General features: G+C 44.3%; 1 protein-coding gene across 1 annotated transcript in view; it reads left to right on the forward strand.

The window, feature by feature from the left end:
- GCSH (glycine cleavage system protein H (aminomethyl carrier)) overlaps nt 1–6,745 on the forward strand; it is a 13,651-nt gene extending 6,906 nt beyond the window's left edge. The window contains exons 2-5 of the mRNA XM_015405803.1: nt 1,836–1,915; nt 3,679–3,742; nt 4,951–5,082; nt 6,074–6,745. Of these exons, the coding sequence (XP_015261289.1) occupies nt 1,836–1,915; nt 3,679–3,742; nt 4,951–5,082; nt 6,074–6,171 (374 nt within the window). The 3' untranslated portion in view covers nt 6,172–6,745. The remainder of the gene's footprint in view (nt 1–1,835; nt 1,916–3,678; nt 3,743–4,950; nt 5,083–6,073) is intronic.
- Nucleotides 6,746–20,628: the final 13,883 nt, after the last annotated feature.

A 20,628-nucleotide genomic window follows, 5' to 3' on the forward strand; every position in this document is an offset into this window, starting at 1 on the left:
GAAAGAGGGAGAGCTGGAAGGCAAAGGTAGGGTGGCTGGTGGATAGGAAGGAGAGCAGGAAAAGGGGAGAGGCTATAGGGGCTTTCAGGGAAGGGAGAGGAAATAGTGGGGGAGGGGAAATTAGCTGTACCTTGCAGGTCCTTGCAGGTCCTCCGCTTGTTTTACATAATGTGTGGTGTGCTTGTGATGGGGGTTCATCTCCTCTCCTTGTGTTCTACCATATCCAGTCCCTATTATGCTAGTTTTTGATTTATAGGAAGTCTGTTATACAGTGGGACATTCAAGAGTGTTGCTGTTCATCCACCGTCCTGGAACTCTTAATACCTCATTGTCACAATTCTTTTGCACATGTAGCTGCTTACGTCACCAAGGTGCACCATCAGTCTTTTATTATTATTTTTTGTATTTATGAAAAATCTCCCCACCCGTGCTACTGCAGGGCTCTGGGCGATGTACAACCAGGGATACAACAAGATAAAATTAATTAAAAGACATTAGTTCAGCATTAAAGGCAATCAGATGGCAAATAACCAGTCCAAATTCCAACTCCCACTGCCAGCTACTTTGTGTACAGGGGGGAGGAGGGCAAAATAGATATAAGCAACAGGGAAGGGGAAGGGTGCCAGCCAGGGGTCATTTCGTAGAAAAAGAGCTAGGGGAACTCATTAGCATAACTCATTAGCATATGCCACACACCCTGACATCGCCGGAAGTGTGTCATAAGGCCACACACCCCACCCCCAACGGTCCCGGCTGCCGCCGGCCTTGCAGCTCCACTGCCGAGCCCCATGAGGGGCCCGGCGGTGGACCTGCAAGGCCGGGAGGGAGTGCAAGGAAGCCCCGCGAAGGCCCTCCCTGGCCCCAGGCAGGCAGGGGTGGGGAGAGGCAGGGAGGAAGCAACTTACCCTCCCTCTTCTCCTGCCTACTCCTGGCTGAATGAGAGCCAGATGCGGGGCAGCCGGAAGCAGGGGGCAGGGCTTCATCATGTGCCCCGCCCCCCGTACCTCACCCGGGGGAACTGCGATCCCCCGCGAAATGACCTCTGGTGCCAGCCAGGATGGAACCGTCGCTGTCCTCAGCCAAAAGCCTGGTGACGTGAACCCACAAGCCTAGCAGTTCCTCCATTACACAGGTGGAGGATCTGAGATTAAGGGAGAGTAATTTGCTCAAGGCCTTCCACAGAGTACATGGCGAAAGTTTAATCTGAACACAAGTTTCGAAGGCTGATCCGACAATACTTGACTAAAGTAGCTGTTTCTTCGAACAAAAATAGCATGTGATCATTGTTGTGTACGTTGCTCTGGGGGACATCAGTGTCTGTTTTTTTTCAAAGTTAGTTGGGCAGTTATTGTTTCTAGGGGTGCGCAGTCAAGACCATTTTCACTTGAATTTGTTAACATGTTTAATAGCTGTTATACGGCATGGTTTAGACATAATGGCAAACTGTGGTTTCCTGGTACACAAATGACCCTGAGGGATTCTTGGCCTTGAAAGATCTTCTTTCCTCTTCTCCAATTCCCCCGCCTCCAATTTAATTGAAAATTTCTGCTGTGACAGCAAATGTCTTGAAAATAAATGGAAAAGATAAGGCTGTTATGTGACCCAGATTGGAGAATGTTTGTTGAAATTGCTTGGATTTAGGAATGTGAGCCCTGTGGTATGTGTATTAGAAGTGAATTAAGCTCTGCTAAGATTCCCCCCCCCCTCCCAGGACTCAGAACTTAGAGGCATTCTTATAAGTAGTTCATGCCAGTGGTTTTAAGGCAGAACCTTGAAGCAAAAATTAATGTTTAAGGAGGCACTGAAAACATCTTTGCTTTTCTGCTTTGTTTTAGCCCGTAGATTCACAGACAAGCATGAATGGATAGCTGTTGAGAACAGTATCGGGACAGTAGGGATCAGCAATTTTGCACAGGTACTGTTTTTCCTTTGCTTTATGTTACTCTGCAAAATGTAGATCAGTCATCTGTCGTTGGCCTTGATCTTCAGACCCTTTATTGTCCTAATTGCCTATTCTGTGTACAAAGTTGGATTGTGGACTTGGAACTCAGCGCCTGTCTAGGGGAACGTACTTTACTGGTGCCTGAAGCCCTCTCCTTACTCCCATTAGTTTGGCCTCTAGGGAGTGTGATACAGTGAGAAATTTGGCCCTGTTTAAGCTTGCTTTACTCTGGTCTGTTTAATATACAGACAAATGTTTCCATGCTTTCAGTGCTAGAAAAATCCTAGATGCCTACTTAAACCACTATACGTAAATATTTAATGCAAGGATGCGCTTTGCAGGGGGGATTAATTCTACATGTTGGTGACATTCAAGACATTAATTTGCTGGTTACACTTTTATCGGAGCTGCGGTGGCTCAAGTGGTTAAGATGCTGAACTGCAGGCTGTGGAAGGTCAGTAGTTCAGCAGTTCGAGACCCAGGGTGCCGCATGACGGAATGAGCTCCCGTCTCTAGTTCCAGCTCCTGCCAACCTAGCAGTTCGAAAGCAAGAAATTGCAAGTAGATAAATAGGGACCACTTCGGTGGGAAGGTAACAGCGTTCCGTGCGCCTTGGTGTTTAGTCATGCCGGCCACATGACCACGGAAACGTCTTCGGACAGCGCTGGCTCTTCGGCTTTGAAACGGAGATGAGCACCGCAACCCTAGAGTCGGATTCGACTGGCTTTCGGGAACCTTTACCTTTACCTTTTACACTTTTATCGCAGCACTCTTGTTGCTCCAGTGCTCTTTTTATCCTTCCTGGTTAGGCCAAGAGTTAATGACTGGTTCGGAGCCATCCAGTGAGCTTTGAGGCTGAGCAAAGATTTGGATCCAGATCTCCCCAATTTAAGTCCGTCACTCTAACGCTGTGCAGCACTAGCTCTTGTGGCCCACCAAGCTGGGCACAGCCCACTCAGCCTTGCTTTGCCTCCTGTTTGACCTGTCACAATCTCAGCACACACAAAAAAAGAGTTTGATTGAGATCCTGATAAGATGCCATATGTGGCTTGGTGAGCCACGTGTTCTGTTTGCCTGCCTCGCTCTGTCCTTTTTAACTAGATTTCCCCCCCAGCATTGGGCCAGAAATTGTGCAGGTGTGGAAGAGGATGTTGTTGCCCATGACGTGGTTCAGCTGCTCTTCTCCCTGCAAAAAAAAGAAGAAGAGAAAAGAAAACCTACTTCCCAGGCGATAATTTTAATTCGCTCCCTTGCTATCAGCAATTGCATCCTGGGAGGCAGCAGAGCCATCTTTCTGATGCTTAAACCTCTGCCTCTGGATTGAGGCAAAACCTGCGTGGATTTGTTAGCACTAGATTGCAATTCCTGCCATTGTTTTTCCCTTTGGGAGGAGCAACAGTTGGGGGAGTCTTGAGTGGACTAATGGCTGGCAGGAAAAGGGTTAAACTGTCATCCCCTGGTTTTCCCCCACCCCTTCCGTTTTTTAAAAATGGGGGAAAGAATCTGGTTTGTCAGCCACATGACAGTCTAAGATTAGTCAGAAGCAATGCAGCACGATAAATTGTTCAACCTCTTAATTAGTTGAGAGAGTTCTTGGGAACTGAAAGGGGTATAATGTCAGCCAGTTCTAAGGCATTGTGCTCTTTGCTCCTTGTTCAGACTCCTGTGGTGCAGGCTCAGCTTTGATTGCCTTAAAAAAAAACCTTAATAATGAACCTTGTGATTCTTGTTTTTAGGAAGCATTAGGAGATGTTGTCTATTGTAGCCTACCAGAAATTGGAACCAAGTTGAACAAACAGGGTAAGCGTTTTTGTGGTTCTTTTTGTGTATGTGTGTGATTAACACCAATGCCAGGAAACCCTGAACATCAGATCCAACATTAGCTGGATAAAGCCCCAGGAGCTGGTGGACCTCCTGATGGCACCTGGATTCTGGCCACTGTGTAACACAGAGTGTTGGACTGGATGGGCCATTGGCCTGATCCAACACTGGCTTCTCTTATGTTCTTATGAGCTGCATTAGGTGCTTTTTAAAGGCCTTGAGCATGGCTCAGTGAAGTTTTATTTTTTTTTTCCTTTTAATGGCAGAGGTGTGCACACACACTCACGCCACACCCTTGCTTGCCATGCCACATATTGCTTTTGAAAGAACTTTTGCATTTGAAAGTACTTCTTCACAGGCTGTTTGAGGAACAGAGGCCCAGAGCTTCTTTGGTCATATGGAATAGTAGATGTTTTTAGCACAAAATGTGATAATATTAACATGGACTATCCTGCAGACTTCTAATTGTATTGTTAGCTTGATTTACATTGCAAATTGTATAGCATTTTTTGGTTTGGTTCTTTTGCAAACAATAAGTGATACCAAATTTTTAAAAAGGAGGAAGTAAACTTTAAGCTTGCAGTGACCAATAGTTATAAATATACGGTATATTGGCTATATTGCACTAACCACACAGTTATTAGGATTTAGGCCTTTTGCTTTTATTTGCCTTCAGCTGTTGCGTAAAGATAGAAAAGTAGCTTTTCTACTAAGCAGAATTAGAATTTTTTCTGATGGCTCAGTCCAAGATGCCCTAAACACTGGATACTTTCTGAAGGCCAATTAATACTGCACCTTTCTTTAGATTCTAGTCAGAAAAATGTGTGTTGAGAATTACTCCACTAATGTACCGTTTTAGGGCCTCTAAAGCGGTTTGCGATTAAATGTTTAAATGACTTGATCATAGGAAGAATAAAGCAGCACAATAAAAAGAGAAAAACGATAGCATACTCAGCAATCCATAATATTGCTAACAAAAGTTCACAAACTGTGGAAAGTCAAGAGCTACCAAAGGCCTAAGGGAATAGAAAAGTTTGTTTAGGCTTTAAAGGTCAAAAGCAACACTTAGAATTGAACTCTTAAAAGGAAACAGAATTGCACTCAGGTCTCCGTATCAGACGTATTGAAATGCCATCATATACGATTCTCAATCAAATGGTTTTCCTCTCCCCAATTCTGCATTTCAGATGAGTTTGGCGCTTTGGAAAGCGTGAAGGCTGCTAGTGAACTTTATTCCCCTCTCACTGGAGAAGTAACAGAAATTAACACGGCCCTTGCAGATAATCCAGGACTTGTCAACAAATCTTGTTATCAGGATGGTAAGAGGCTTCATTTTATTTACAGCATTGATGATAATATTGGAAGGGTCATCTATATTGCATTGTGCTTGTGGTGGTGAAGCTTCTGATACAGGTTGGGTGAGCTGGTGTAGTGGCTGGAAATATGCAGTGCCTGAGGAAACTGGGAAGTTTGCTGTGTCAGTAGTAGGGATGCTAAGTCTGTGTACAGATACGCACACCTTGACTGTCGATCAGAATTTTCAAGGAAATGGCTGAGCAGTCTGGTTATATCAGTTGTATGGGTGTCACTGTTTTTGTGGATTAACCCCATGGTTCTGCGATAATGTTTGAAGGCTGTTCAAACTGTTCACATTGTTAGTCCTTTAACAGTTAAAGGTCCTGGAAGTAGGGATACAAAAGCTGTGCACAGAAATACATGTCATGATTATTAAGTATGCTGTGCATCTGCATTTACTTCTTTGTGGACAATGTCCAAACTGAATTGAGTTCAGTAGCAACTAATTCTTCTGTTTGCAGCACAGGTCAGCTGTGCAGAGTGTTGATTGGTTGTCTCTTGTGACAATCATTATACCCTTACATCCAGTCATGTTTAAGTGCCAAATACAAGTTTAATCTGTAAATAAGCTAGGTGCCTGAAAGAAATGCATTAAAAATGACAAGGCATGCATCAATTTATTTTCTGGAAGCAGAAGTTTGGAAGGGAACTATTTCAGATGTCCTCATCCAGAAGATCTTAAGCTTTGTCATACAACCTACCTGTAAGAAAGACAGAGGGGTGGGTAGCTAGTGATGTTGGTTTATATTCATACTGGAATTTCCTATTTGGCAATGACTTCACTAGCCTTAGTTATAGAATCCCCTCACTGTTTCCATTTTTTCTCTTTAGCTGGTGCAGCGTTACTGAAGATTTTTGCTTGCCAAAATTAATATGAGATCATAGATGTTATAGCTAAGAATTCATGTCATAATCCAAGCAATATGAATACTTAATGTTTCCTCTTGCCTGCAGGTTGGCTTATCAAGATGACTGTGGACAACCCTTCAGAACTTGATGAACTAATGAGTGAAGATGCCTATGAGAAATACATAAAATCAATGGAAGAATGACCTGAGTATGAGCCACTTACTTCAGTGTAGATTGTCTTAAATTAGCAGTATACAGAAGGTCCGGCTGTGAGCAGCTTGTGGAGGAGATTCTCAAGGAAAATGTGCTGCCTTTGAATCAAGTTTGTGCCGATTTCTGGACTGTCCAGAAGTGACTGCCAATCAGAACAGTTGCAACTTTTTTGCACACCTTCTACTAGTCGATGTGGTTTGTTTTGTGTATATGTATTTTTCTAGCGTAATAAGCATAATTATATGCTGTCAAAGTTTGAAGTTCATAATTGCATCTGGAGTAGAATAACCTTTGTTCCTAAAATAAACCCAAACTTTGATAAAGTAGAATTGTAACATGCAACAGCCTTAATTCAGAACTGTTTTCTCTCAGCTCTAAATTATCCTCCTCCACCCTCCACCTCCGTACGTCAGTCTTCTTTCATCCAGGTATTGTCATATGGAAGCAGAACCACTCTTCATGTTTTCCGTTGAAACAGTTGAGATGCGGCCATTTTTGTGCAGATAAGGCATGTAGTGCCTTGCCATGGAACAGATAACAGAAGTTAATAAAAAATCCTGACTTTACCAATCGTGTTTGCTCTTCCTGTTTTGTGCTCCACAACAAGCTGTCTGTGGGATTAATATTTGAAGGATGAATGTTTCGTACTGTTTGAAATGTGCAAGAGCAGCCTCTGGCCGGAACAAGTCCAAGCACTGTAATGTGTTTAACAGTCTCTGTTGGGTTCTAAGCATTCCTTTTACTGTCCATGTCCAGTATACCAACATGGGCTGTAAGCTTGAAAGGAAAATGAGAAGTTACCCGATATACCGCAGTGCAGTTCTTTCAGGTTTTGTTTAGGCGATAATGGAGCTTAATTGGCCAAAACTGTCCCATAATAACTAGCCTCCAGTAACTACTATGATGGCTTAGATGAAATTCTCTTGAGAGGTTATCTGACCACACAAGTAATTTAAGCACATGTGTGGGATGGCAATTATTGAAGTGGCCTTGCTAAAGCTGTGTGTGTGTGTGTGTGAGAGAGAGAGAGAGAGAACAAAATTTCTTGGAATTGTACACAACCCCCTGTGACAACATAGATTCTGGGACATGCCTCCTGGATTGTTTGGGCAGCAAAAATATCTTGAGCCAGCCTTTAATGAAAAGGAGATATGTGTCTTTTGAGAAGTACAGGCTGGGAGGAGGTGAACTACAGCTGGTGTTTCTCAGTCTATTTTGCATACTTTTCCTTGATCTGTTGGCTCCAAACAGGAAAATATTATGAGTTTCCCTTCTGTCCCGTATGGAAAAGCAGTCAGGAGTAGGTTAGTGCCTGTGCTCTTGCATTAGAAAGCAACGGTGAAAATAGTTTCCCTTCTGTCCCGTATGGAAAAGCGGTCAGGAGTAGGTTAGTGCCTGTGCTTTTGCATTAGAAAGCAACGGTGAAAATATTCTGCTAGCGGGAATGGCCTTACCTCTAGACTGAGCCATAGTTTCATCTTTTTAGAGCCTGTGTAATTGTTGATTTCCCCCTAAAGGCAATCTCGTGATCAGACAGCAGTGGAAAGAGGGAGGGAAAAAACGAGAGTTGAATAAGAGGTATCCCAGAATAGCCCTGAAATAATTAACTGGCTACATGTGCCAAAGAAAGCCCAAAGGAACTGTGCAGATGTGAATGGAACCAGAATCTTCCAATAGCAAACCAGTGGATAGAGCTGACTGCCTTTTTGATCACTAGAGCAAAAATTCACAATAAGTCCAGTTTTCCTTCCTTGAGCAGTGAGGAAAGGCAGTCTAGGACAGAGTGTCTGAAAGAGGGCCAGAAGCGGTCTGGGTTTGCTTCCCTTGCCAACCGTGTGCTTAGAGCACTTGCTGGAGCTCGCTCCTACAAAAGGATTCTTTGACAGAGACTTCCAGTCAATTTTGCTGTGATTTCCAAATGTGCCTGCCAAGAAAGGCCCAAATGAATGCTCCTGCTGGTGACTTTGAGTGGGACATTCTATGTGAATATAGTGAGGAGTGGCAACAGTAAGACTTGAATCTAAGATTTGCGGGAGTGGGAGAGCTTACCTTTTGTCTGGCTTATGCCATGCTTCCCTGCTTCTTCTTTTTTTGTTGTATTTTTGCATTTTGTGTGTGCATGTGCCCATGCCTGGAAGTTATGGTGACCTCTAGTGACTCCTATGGAGGATATTCAGAGTAGTGGCTTGATAGCCTATCTCTGTCTCCCAACCCTGGTGTTCTTTGGAGGTCTCCCATCCAAATACTGGCCAGGGTCAGCCCTGCTTAACTTCCAAGATCTGACAGGATCGGACTTGCCTGGGCTATCCAGGTCACGGCACTTCCCTGCTTCTGAACTGTGCTAAGGGAATTCATATATGGTGACCTCTCCCACCACTCCGATGGGGATGGTATTACCTGCTCTAGCCTGTTCCTATTAGAGGATTTACTGTTTTGTTGGCCCCTGGTGTTGGATTTCGCCACACTGGCCTCAGTAGCCGTTTGCTGGCTAGAAGCCCTCCTAGGCTGTGGGTCCTGAGGTTCTGTCAGCCAAACCAATTTAGCAAACATTTTGTGGTTAAAATCTCGAAGTAAGGCCACAGGAGTTCAGGAAATGTAGATCAACAGTATGACTTGAATCTAAGATTTGGGGGAGTGGGAGAGCTTACCTTTTGTCTGGCTTACGCCATGCTTCCCTGCTTCTTTTTTTGTTGTATTTTTGCATTTTGTGTCTGCATGTGCCCATGCCTGGAAGTTATGGTGACCTCTGGTGACTCCTATGGAGGATATTCAGATAGGCTTGATAGCCTATCTCTGTCTCCCGACCCTGGTGTTCTTTGGAGGTTAGGGGTCAGGGTCAGCCCTGCTTAGCTTCCAAGATCTGACAGGATCAGGCTTGCCTGGGCTATCCAGGTCACGGCGCTTCCCTGCTTCTGAACTGTGCTAAGGGAATTCATATATGGTGGCCTCTCCCACCACTCCGATGGGGATGGTATTACCTGCTCTAGCCTGTTCCTATTAGAGGATTTACTGTTTTGTTGGCCCCTGGTGTTGGATTTCGCCACACTGGCCTCAGTAGCCGTTTGCTGGCTAGACGCCCTCCTAGGCTGTGGGTCCTGAGGTTCTGTCAGCCAAACCAATTTAGCAAACATTTTGTGGTTAAAATCTCGAAGTAAGGCCACAGGAGTTCAGGAAATGTAGATCAGGAAGCTTTCCTCCCTGGATGAGAAATGTTTGAGGCCTATTAACAAAAGGCAAGGTATTTATAAATTGCCTATCTATGTTCTGTTGAATGCGTCCCATTTTGTGCTACCATTATTTCTTCTCTACCCCTGTCCTTGTCACATCTTTACAAAGTCCAGACATTTTGGACCATAAACCCCTTGGGAGTGGCATGTTGTTTCAGTCTTTCATTTGGTGTCTGGCTCACACAGGATGTTCATTGATTACCAAGTGGCAAAAGAGATGGCCTTTGCCATACTGATTTGGCATCTTGCCGAATTTTGGGGTGCTTTCTTGTGTAAGTGCATTAGTTTACACAAGCTGGTGGCAAAAAAAAATGAGGACAGTAAGGAAAGGCATTCCAGATTACGGATGCCATTTTAACAATCATACTACTTAGCAGTTTACATAGTGCTATTGACTGTTCAAAAAGCTTCAAGTACATTAACAGTAATCCTTATCAAAAACTCTGTAAAGTGGATCAGGAGTATTCCCCTCTCAATATTGCAGGTAGGGATACTGAAGCTAAGAGTGGCTTACCAAAGACCTGGAGATCACTCTTAATCAAATTCAGCAAATTCCTGGCTGATGTGGCATTTGCACTGGCAACAGCCAGAGATGATAGTAAGGGCAGAGGGGCTTTACTGCATCCTTTAACCTTCATTTCCCTTCTAAATGCAAAACAGCGTCTGCTTTTGGTGTTGTAAACTTCAGTTTTGGTTTAATTGTCTGAATTTCACTTACTTTGTTAATTACCTAGAATGTGCTAACACACCTTGTATTTTATTGCTGCCCGGGGGTGGGAGCATAGGAGGAAATAGCTGTTCCAGTCAGCTGCCGGTTTTTAAAACAATTTGTTGCAACTGCTGTAAGGAAAGTGTATGTGAAATATGCTGAATGCAGCCTAGAACTCATATGGTAGGTCCTGACCTGGACAGCCCAGGAGACCCTGATCTTGGAAGCTAAGCAGAGTCAGCCTGGATTAGTACTTAGATGGGAGACCACCAAGGAAGTCCAGGGTTGCAACACAGACAATGGGAAACTACCTCTGAATGTCTGTTTCCTTCAAAAGGCTATAGGTCAGTTCAGGGGTCATTTCATAGAAAAAGAGCTAGGGGAACTCATTAGCATAACTCATTAGCATATGCCACACCCCCTGACATCACCGGAAGTGTGTCATAAGGCCACACCCCCTGACATCACTGGAAGTGTGTCATAAGGCCACACACCCCGCCCCCAACGGTCCCGGCCACCGCCGCTGGCCTTGCAGCTCCACTGCTGAGCCCCATGAGGGGCCCAGCGGTGGACCTGCAAGGCCGGCGGGAGTGCAAGGAAGCCCCACGAAGGCCCTCCCTGGCCCCAGGCAGGCAGGGGTGGGGAGAGGCAGGGAGGAAGCAACTTACCCTTCCTCTTCTCCTGCCTCCTCCTGGCTGAATGAGGGCCGGAAGCGGGGCGGCCGGAAGCAGGGGAGGCTTCGTCATGTGCCCCGCCCCCCGTACCTCACCCGGGGGAACTGCGATCCCCCGTGATCCCCCCCGAAATGACCTCTGGGTCAGTTGTGACTTGATGGCGGGGGAAAAAATGGAGACTGACATTCCCCTCCCTTGTTTTTGCAGCAAAAACAGACGGTTTAGGGAGCCGCTGCTGAGCCTCCCTGCACAGTTGTTGGGCTGTGTTGTGCAAACCAGATAAAACCTGCTAGGAAAAAGAATAAGAAGTCATTGTTTGTTGTTTCTGGTGGCAGCAGTAGTATTTACTATTATTGAAAAGAATATGTAACCAAACAGTATTATTTTCTGACACTTCAACATGCAGTCAGATCTCACGGGCTCCAGTCCTGCCCTTTGAACTCTGTGCTTCTAAACACGGAAAGCCAAGGGCAAAGTGTCCAGGTAAAGCCGGCTCATGCAAACTGGGTAGGGTATTGTGATGTGTTCTTTGTTCCTTTGTTTAAGGTCAGGTTTGATATTTCACAATTATTCTTATATTTTCATTGTAGGAAGCATATGATGTCTTCTGTAATCTTCCAGAAAATGTAATACATTTGAACAATCAGGTGTTGTTGATTTTTTAAAACGAAAATTACATCACTTTTTAAAAATCTCTGTATTGTCTATTATTTGTAAAATAGGGGAAGGAAATGCTTGTAATACAGCAAGGGCCATTGGTCAGTAGCAAGGATGACTGAATTTGGGTTTAGGCCCTGCTCTCTGGCATATCGTCAGTGAACCTGTTCTGTTGTCTTGACCCTCTAATTTTTTCTGAATTCTTACAGGGTTGCATGACCATTCCAATCAATGTTACTTCTTTCTTTAGATTCTCATTGGAAATGTGTGTATTTAAAATATTTTACCCTGTCCATCAACCATTTCAGGTCCCCAGATGTTGAAGACGGTTGGTCATGATAAAAAACAATAAAATGCCAAGTTTAAAATGAGGAAAACAATAGCAAATCAGTCATCCAAAGATACTGCTAACAGAAGTTTAACTAGATGAGCCACAAGCTGCCAAAGGCTGGACTACATAAAATAGTCTTTAACAGATGCCAAAAGACTAACCAATTGGCACTTGGGTATGAAATACTTGGAAGACTCGGAGGAAGCACTCTATACATTGGTATGCAAAGTGTTGGGTCACCAGAGCCAGTGTTGCACGCCATCCAGTAGAGGGGGTTAGTGCTTTACCAAGGAATACGTTTGTGTGGAGGAGTTCAAGGTTAGACCAATTCAAGCACCATTTTCCCACAATTGTACATAAGGCACAAGCCATCACAGAGTTTAATATACTTAAGCCTGTTGGTTTTAGTAGTTTAACAGGTGCTCTTGGCTCTTATTTTGGTTTGTAGTACAAAGCTGAATACAAACACCTTTTCTTGGACCATTTGTCTGAAGAAGTGTGCTTTGCACATGAAATCTTACACGTTGAATACAATTTTGTTGGTCTTAAAGGTGCCACTGGGCTCAAAATCTGTTCTACAAACACCTTTTAAATTTAGATTGAAGGTGATGGCATTGGAGAATAGTCACTGCTTGCATAGCACACTTATTTTGTTCTGTCCTGCCATGAAGGTGGTCAGTCTTGTACAGTGCTTCGTAATATTACCCTTGTAAGAGTCAAAACTGCCACATGTGGGCCATCGTCAGGGCCTCTTAAACAGTGTTGGTGGTGAGTCACATACTTCCCTTAAATAGGGTTGCCAGCTCTGGGTTGGGAAATACTTAAGAGATTTTGAAGGTGGAGCCTGAGGAGGCCAAGGTTTGGGAAGGGGAGGCATTTCAGTGGGGTATACTGCCATAGAGTCCATCTTCCAAAGTGACCATTTTTGCCAGGTGAACTGATCTCTGTCACCTAGAGATCAATTGTAATTTCGGGAGGTCTCCAGCCACCCCCTGGAGGCTGGCAAGCCCTACCCTTAAAGCAGTTTTGGAAGTGAATAGGGTTTTTTTTTTTAAATGAAATGTTTGAAAAGTGAAAGGAGAGGGTGCCAACTAGATGTGCAACCCTTTAACAGGCTAAACAGGAAATGCCATAACGCTCAGAAATATTACCTCCTTACAAACAAACCTCTGCGTAATAAAACTGACTAGACCGTACATTTCTTGTGCTCCGGTCCAATTGGTTTCACCATTTCATCGACTGGTTATGAAGCTCCATGGGAGGAGACAGGAAAATCCCCTTAGGAATGAAAAAGAGTCACCAGACGTCCCACGCCCATACGCCTTGCTTATTATCAGGTTTCTCTCTTGATATATTTGTACGGTGATCAAACTACTAGTATTGAAAGTTCTGTTTTCAGGATTCAGAAGAGAAAACAAAGAGGAGGCTTTTCCGGTGCTGACTGATGATCAGAGAAGTTCGATGATGTGAACATAAGAACATAAGAGACGCCAATGTTGGATCAGGCCAAAGGCCCATCCAGTCCAACACTCTGTATCACACAGTGGCCAGAAATACCAGGTGCCATCAGTGGGGCCAGGACATTAGAAGCCCTCCCACTGTTGACCCCCCCAAGCACCAAGAAGACAGAGCATCACTTGCCCCAGAGTCCCTATCTATACCTTGTGGCTAATAGCCACTGATGGACCTCTGCTCCATATGCTTATCCAGTTCCCTTTTGAAGCCGTCCATGCTTGTAGCCGCCACCACCTCCTGTGGCAGTGAATTCCAAGTGTTAATCACTCTTTGGGTGAAGAAGTACTTCCTTTTATCCGTTCTAACCCGACCGCTCAGCAATTTCATTGAGTGCCCACGAGTTCTTGTATTGTGAGAAAGGGAGAAAAGTACCTCTTTCTCTACCTGCTCTTTCCCATGCATAATCTTATAAACCTCAATCATGTCACCCCTCAGCCGTCGTTTCTCCAAGCTAAAGAGCCCTAAGCGCTTTAACCTTTCCTCATAGGGAAAGTGTTCCAACCCTTTTATCATTCGAGTTGCCCTTTCCTGCACTTTTTCCAAAGCTATAATATCCTTTTAAAGGTGTGGTGACCAGAACTGAACACAGTATTCCAAATGCGGTCGCACCATTGATTTATACAGGGGCATTAGGATATTGGCTGATCTGTTTTCAATACCCTTCCTAATAATCCCCAGCATAGCATTGGCCTTCTTTATTGCAGTCACACACTGCCTCGACATTTTCAGTGAGTTATCTCAGTGAGGCTGAAAAGAAAATACAGAGTAGAGCCACGGTGTTGCCGATGTCCCTTCTAAAGGACAGCGTAAGAAACGTTTGCTCCGTTCTTCCCATCCAGGACTCAGCATCTGTTTTTCTGTGCTGCAGGTCGGCTACGAAATCAGCCTGCAAAAGAACATGAGGTGGTTGCTTTGGGCCTCACGTCTTCCCTTTGATAACCTTAATTTTCAATCAGTTGGCTGCAAAACACTAAGCGCAGCCTGCTGGGAAAATAGCAGACACAGCTGACAGAGCCATTATTTCCAAGCGGCTTGCCAGGGTGCATCCAAGAGCAATTGTTTTTGTTCGCCGGCTTCGACCAGGCTTTAAAGAAATTGTCACTGCAAGTGACAGTATGAAGACATATCTTCTCCGAGGCCCCACAGTAGGCAGACGGGGTGGAGGAAAGGGGCTAGTGGGGCAGGAAACAAAGCAGCTACCTTCTTGTGTCTTCTTCCTGAGAGCTTTTAAAAATCTGCGCTACCCCAGTCTTTGAGGGAAAGGGGAGGCAATACCTGGAAGGCGGAAATCATTCAGCACACACTGATTAACTTTCACAGTGGCTCCCAGTGAAACACATTTTCTGGGATTTGCTGCCCAAGCATGGAAAACAAGATAAACCAGTTGCAAACAAACCAAAACGCATAAAAGAAAATTCACTGATTTACAGTTTGCTCTTCCAGTTCCTCAACACAAAGCTTTAACACCACATTGGAACAGTTTTGTATCTCGCATGCCAATCTGTTGCCAAGTTAGACCATGAATGGGAGATGGGAGAGGGAGGGAAAAGAGATGTTGAAGGTCTGCGAGGCACTGCAGAAGCAAGGAGCGACCCAGAAATCCGGAAATCCCCTGCCCACCACAGTCTTCAGGATTCTAAGAGCTCTCAAGGAGGCTGAAGTTGGTTCCTTATTCCCAGTTCCTGATTCGTTCCTTATTCGTGATTGAATCAACCAAAAACACTGTGGAGAATTTGAGAGCTCTGAACTCCAAAATGAGGTCTGGACCACCATATATCATACAACCCCACATTCAGGGGACATGTGCTGTTTCCTGGTCCTAAAGAGCAGTTCTCGTGCCAGCCGCTCCAAAGCCAGGGACCACCAGACAATCACACAGGCAGACACTGGGGCCAGGCTGCACCCCCCAAAAAATCTTTGGACCACCCCAAGTGACATATCCCTACACTCCAGAGACTGTCCAAATGCTGGTTCTGGCACTACAAGCTTCTATTTGGAGTGCCTCCAAGAGGCCTGTATTTCAAAGGAGATTTGATTAAGGAGCTGGTTTGGCTGCTTTCCCTTTACACCCCAAAATAAGGTTTGGACCACCATATTTCATACACCCCCACATTCAGGGAACCTTCCCTTTCAAGGGGACATATGGCACTTCCTGATCCAAAGCTCAGTCCGTGTGCCAGCTGCTCGAAAGTGAGGTGCCCCCACGACAATCACACAGGCAGACACTGGGGCCCAGGCTGCACCTCCCCCCATTTAAAAACAAACCATGAATAAGTCACGAACAATGAATGAATAAGGAACCAACTTCAGCCTCCTGAGCTCTCAAGGGTCTGAGTGTGTTAATTTCCCCTCCTCCTTTTCCCCTTTAAACAATGCTCAACAGTTGAGCCTCAACCACTTTCCACTCTCTGTGCTTTTTGGAACATATGCATTTCTGGTCTGATCACTTTTGAAGTGGGGGGTTCACTTTCGCTCTGTTTTCGGGGCTCCCGGCTGTTGGGAGCACCCGACCAACTGGCTTGGAGGGCAGGCTGGAGCAGGGTTTTTTTTCTGCCCCCCCCGTAATCGGCAATGCAGGGGGGTGACCAGGAACTGCCCCGATGCAGGAGCGTTCGTCAGAGCAGAACATGGCCGCCATGTTCTGCATAGACGCGGCCATCCGGACTTTTAACTTTGTGAAAAATTGAAGATAACTAGCAGCAACACGGAGGAAAGAAAAGATTGAGACAGAGAGGAGGAGGAGAGAGTTCAAAACGGAGAAAACGGAGAAATCCCCACCCCCCAAAAAGGCATCCAAATAGGTGAAGTAAAACGGCCGGGATTTCTATGGGACTAAATTACAAGTTGAGAGTTTGGTGGGGGAAGAAAAAGACTTGGAGAGCATGGCGCTTGTTAGATCGCCGCTAACAAAGATCCGGAGAGTGATTTCAGCAAGTGAATCAGCTTTATTGAAGTAACGAACAAGCACTTAAACGCATTCATAACCAGAACAGATTAACATTGGGAGCTAGGCTCCTTTTAAACGTTCCCGGGCTAACATAGCCACGCCTATTTACAATGAACAACCAATGGGGTTATTCGGATAAGGACCAATAAGAGTTCTTCCCGCTCGGGGAATTAGTCCTTCTCAGATTGGTCGCTTGTTGTAGAGCGACCAATAGCGTTCTAGTGTGTAGGAGCCTTCATCCGGCTCAAGCTTAACATGGGAGGTGAATGAGACGATTCATGTAAGCGATTTTCAATACATTACAGCGCTGGTTGATAAAAGGAAGGGCTTAGAGACTGTTGGAATTTTGGGAACCCAAAAGAACTGGCTTGAAGGGGAATGTTTAGTGAAAAGGGAGGAGGAACTTGAAGAAAATATGGAGGCAGGGGAGATGACTTGGGAGCAGTTCCTCAGAGCGATGAAAGAGGTGGTGATAAGAGGTTGCGAAGAAGCGTGTGCTGAAATAAGGAAGAAATATAACATACAAACAGAAATAGAGGGAAAAGAAAAGCAGGAACAATGTGTAGGAAGAAGGAAACAGAGGAACAAGAGGAGGAAGAGATAGAGAACAGAGATTTCGGCAAGGAAGACAAGTTGGGTGACTGTGGGAAATCTGAAGGCTTGCCAATGGAAACAGACGCTGGGAAAAATCTGAGAGATATGAAAATGGGACTGTCAAAAGAAAATAGACAATGTCTAAAAGCTGCACGAAAGAAAGAAAGAAACAGGATTAGAAGAAGGAGACGGGTGTGGAAGTTTAAAGGAGATAATAGACTCTGGAAAAAAGAGGGATTGAAAAATAGTGAAAGGAGATATGGAAGGCAAGAGACGTTTAAAGAGCGTAGACATATAGACATGCTGAGGAGGAAAAGTAGACTACAAATGTACAAAAGGAAAATCAAGCCATATGAAAGAGGGGAATTCGTTTCAGTTATAAGATTGAAATTGAAACTGATCTAAAATTTATTTACCAATGAATTATTGTACTGTAAATTTCTTTTTTTGTTTCTGGTGGTGGACAATCTTGTGGTGATTAGGAGGTGTGTTTGAAAGAAAAAAGGTGAAGGTTAAGGATGATGGATTAAATGTTTAATTTTATTGGAATATGGTAGTTGAAAATTAATTAAGTTAAGAGAGTATCAGAGTGATGTTGAGTAATGAATTTGTAAGCTAAAAATGATTATAATTATTATTAATGAATTGATATAAAATGAATTATTTATAAGGTGATATTAAAATTATATTTAAAGAGAATGAAATTATTTATATTTAAAATGATGAAATGTTAAGTTATTGGGGGGAAATATTACTATAATAAAGAGGGTTGAGTAGGCTGATGTTAAACGCGGGAAATATCATGTGTTAGATAGGAGCTAAAATTATGTGCTAGCAAATATTCATGGGCTGCACGGGAGCTAGCTGTTTTCTGTTGGTCTGATGCATTTGTATCCCACTCTTCCTCCACAGATCTCAAGGTGGTTTTCTTTCTCCCATGTTATGCTGCAAGGCAGGTGAAACTGAAAGACGGTGGCTGGCGCAAAGTCGCCCATCAGGCTTTATGATAAAGGGGGGATTTGAACTCAGGTCTCTCAGTCTGACTTTCTAGCCGCTACACCACATTTTTCTCTCTCAACCTTCTGTTACATATTTAGCAGGTCTGTGGAATGTGTGACCTACCAAGCTGAAAGCAAGCCATTGCGCATGCATGCTTGACAAACCAAGGCAGCAGCAATGGGAGATTAATTAAAATGACTGGCTGCATGCTGCATGCCATTTTACCATACACAGCTGTCGAAGGGTATGAGTCTTCATGGTTTTCAAGCCTGCTATAAAAGTTTGTTATTGAACAACTGTGCCTTGTCACTGAATCAAACACGACAGAACTACTGCAAAATGTGCAAAATGTACATACTCCAATTTGTATTTATAACATCAATAATAACAATACAATATTTTCACAGAAGATAAGAACGTCAGACAGGCAGATGATTGTTCCAGAGGCAACGGGGCAGCAAATCTGTTGCGTATGTGGTGCTCTTCTTGCTGATACTCAGTCTGATCACTGCAAATCTATTTGAGCGGTTGGTCTAAAATATCTGGAGATGCAATCTCCATTGAAAAGCTTGGAAGATGTACAGTAACTGGTGCTTGCTGGATTGAACCCCACAGCTCTTGTTAGCAGGGTTATCAAGAGTATCCACACTGCCTCCTTGTGTCAGATTAAATTAGTGGTTAAACCAATTAACTCCGCAGCTTTGGAGACTAAACTGGGACAGGCTGCACCTTTCAATTTCTTAACTAATGAACGAGTGACATTTCTAGTCCTCTCTTTCCATGGTGCCTCTACGTCAGCTGAGGGGCAGGGGGATAAAAGAGTATTTCACTTTTCTCCCTCTTAAAATAGGTGGGGGGGATTTACAATTGTCTTTCCAGCAGTGTCACTTGGTATTATTCAAAGCTGACACTTAAAGGGCATGAAGAACTAGCCAGAAAGTATGTGTGAATGAAATCAGGTTGGTTGGCAGCTGTTCAAATGTACAATCTCTCTGTGATAGGGATACCATTCCCCAGGTGGGGGCGGGGGGTCCTTTTGTGGGTCCTGCCAACTGCTGGTCAGCTGGCCAGTGAGCAGAAATTCCCCCTACCCCAATGCTGTGTGCAACACACTGACGTCACCTGGAGTTTTGCCCAGAAGGTCTGTTCCGAGTACCAAAGCATGTCCCTTGATCCAAGCAAAATGTTCTAACCTTTCACCTCTAGCAGGAAACTCGCTCCTCATAATGGTGACAGTTTGCAAGCATACAACTGACTAGGCTAGCAGCACAGTTCACCCACTTTATGATTTTATGGAGTGAAGACAGACTAGCTGCCGGCCTTGTTTTGGGCTGTTTTAGCACTGTCTGGACTTGGTGGTGGTGAAGCCAGTACAACTCAGGTCGCCAATTGGCCTGGAGAAAAATGTCATGTCCCTTTAATGGAGACCTGACGTGTACAGATGGGCAGGCGAACATTTGCATAGGCCTGCACAATTTAGTAGATTACAAGAGAAGTACATTCTCCTATCAGGTGCTCGACAAACCACAGGTTCTTGTTGTTTGTTTTTAAAATGCTCATTGGATTGAGAGAGAGAGAGAGAGGGCGAAGCTGGCAAGTAAAGGCTTATTTTAAAAGGGAACTATTTTTCCTGCAAAGTTTTTCTACTCTTTGCCAAACAGAGCTGTAACCAGAAAAGGTGGTTTTGATTCTCACTTTTGATTCTCGCTGATTAGAAGGATCTCACTGTGCATCTGTTCAACTTGTTTGGCTATGCAGGTAACAATTTGTGTAGGCCTGACTTTAATGAGTTTTGCCTTCCTTTATATCTATCTCTCTAAGGGCTAAAAGCATACTGTTGCTTTCATGTGAAAATGTGCTGGTGTTACTAATTGGTCTCTCGGCCTACATAGCCCTTATCATCTTCAAGGCCAGAGGTGGTAAAGTGGTAATTAGTTTCTCATGTGGCCCAGAGGATGAGAAGGAAGAGGTCAGGAGTGATGAGGTAATTTTCTAGAGGGTTCCAGCAAGCCTGTGTGCTGACTGGATGACATCATCACCTTATGCTGCTTGGCGGAAAAACTCTGTTCCGAGTACCAAAGCATGTCCCTTCTGAGCCAAACAAAATGTTCTAACCTTTCACCTCTAGCCGGAAACTCGCTCCTCATAATGGCGACAGTTTGCAAGCATACAACTGACTAGGATAGCACCATAGGCCTGCACAATTTAGTAGATTCCAAGAGAAGTACATTCTCCTATCAGGTGCTCGACAAACCACAGGTTCTTGTTGTTTGTTTTTAAAATGCTCATTGGATTGAGAGAGAGAGAGAGAGGGCGAAGCTGGCAAGTAAAGGCTTATTTTAAAAGGGAACTATTTTTCCTGCAAAGTTTTTCTACTCTTTGCCAAACAGAGCTGTAACCAGAAAAGGTGGTTTTGATTCTCACTTTTGATTCTCGCTGATTAGAAGGATCTCACTGTGCATCTGTTCAACTTGTTTGGCTATGCAGGTAACAATTTGTGTAGGCCTGACTTTAATGAGTTTTGCCTTCCTTTATATCTATCTCTCTAAGGGCTAAAAGCATACTGTTGCTTTCATGTGAAAATGTGCTAGCAAATATTCATGGGCTGCACGGGAGCTAGCTGTTTTCTGTTGGTCTGATGCATTTGTATCCCACTCTTCCTCCACAGATCTCAAGGTGGTTTTTGTTAAGTCGCGAACTTAACAAAGAAGTCGGAGAGTGATTTCAGCAAGAATGCGGTTTTATTCTTCAGCTTCGTTACTTCTCCAACACGGTACAACAATCGCCAGCCAGA

The sequence above is a fragment of the Gekko japonicus genome, unplaced genomic scaffold (assembly GCF_001447785.1).
Source record: "Gekko japonicus isolate JY-2015 unplaced genomic scaffold, Gekko_japonicus_V1.1 scaffold144, whole genome shotgun sequence".
Classification (NCBI taxonomy): domain Eukaryota; kingdom Metazoa; phylum Chordata; class Lepidosauria; order Squamata; family Gekkonidae; genus Gekko; species Gekko japonicus.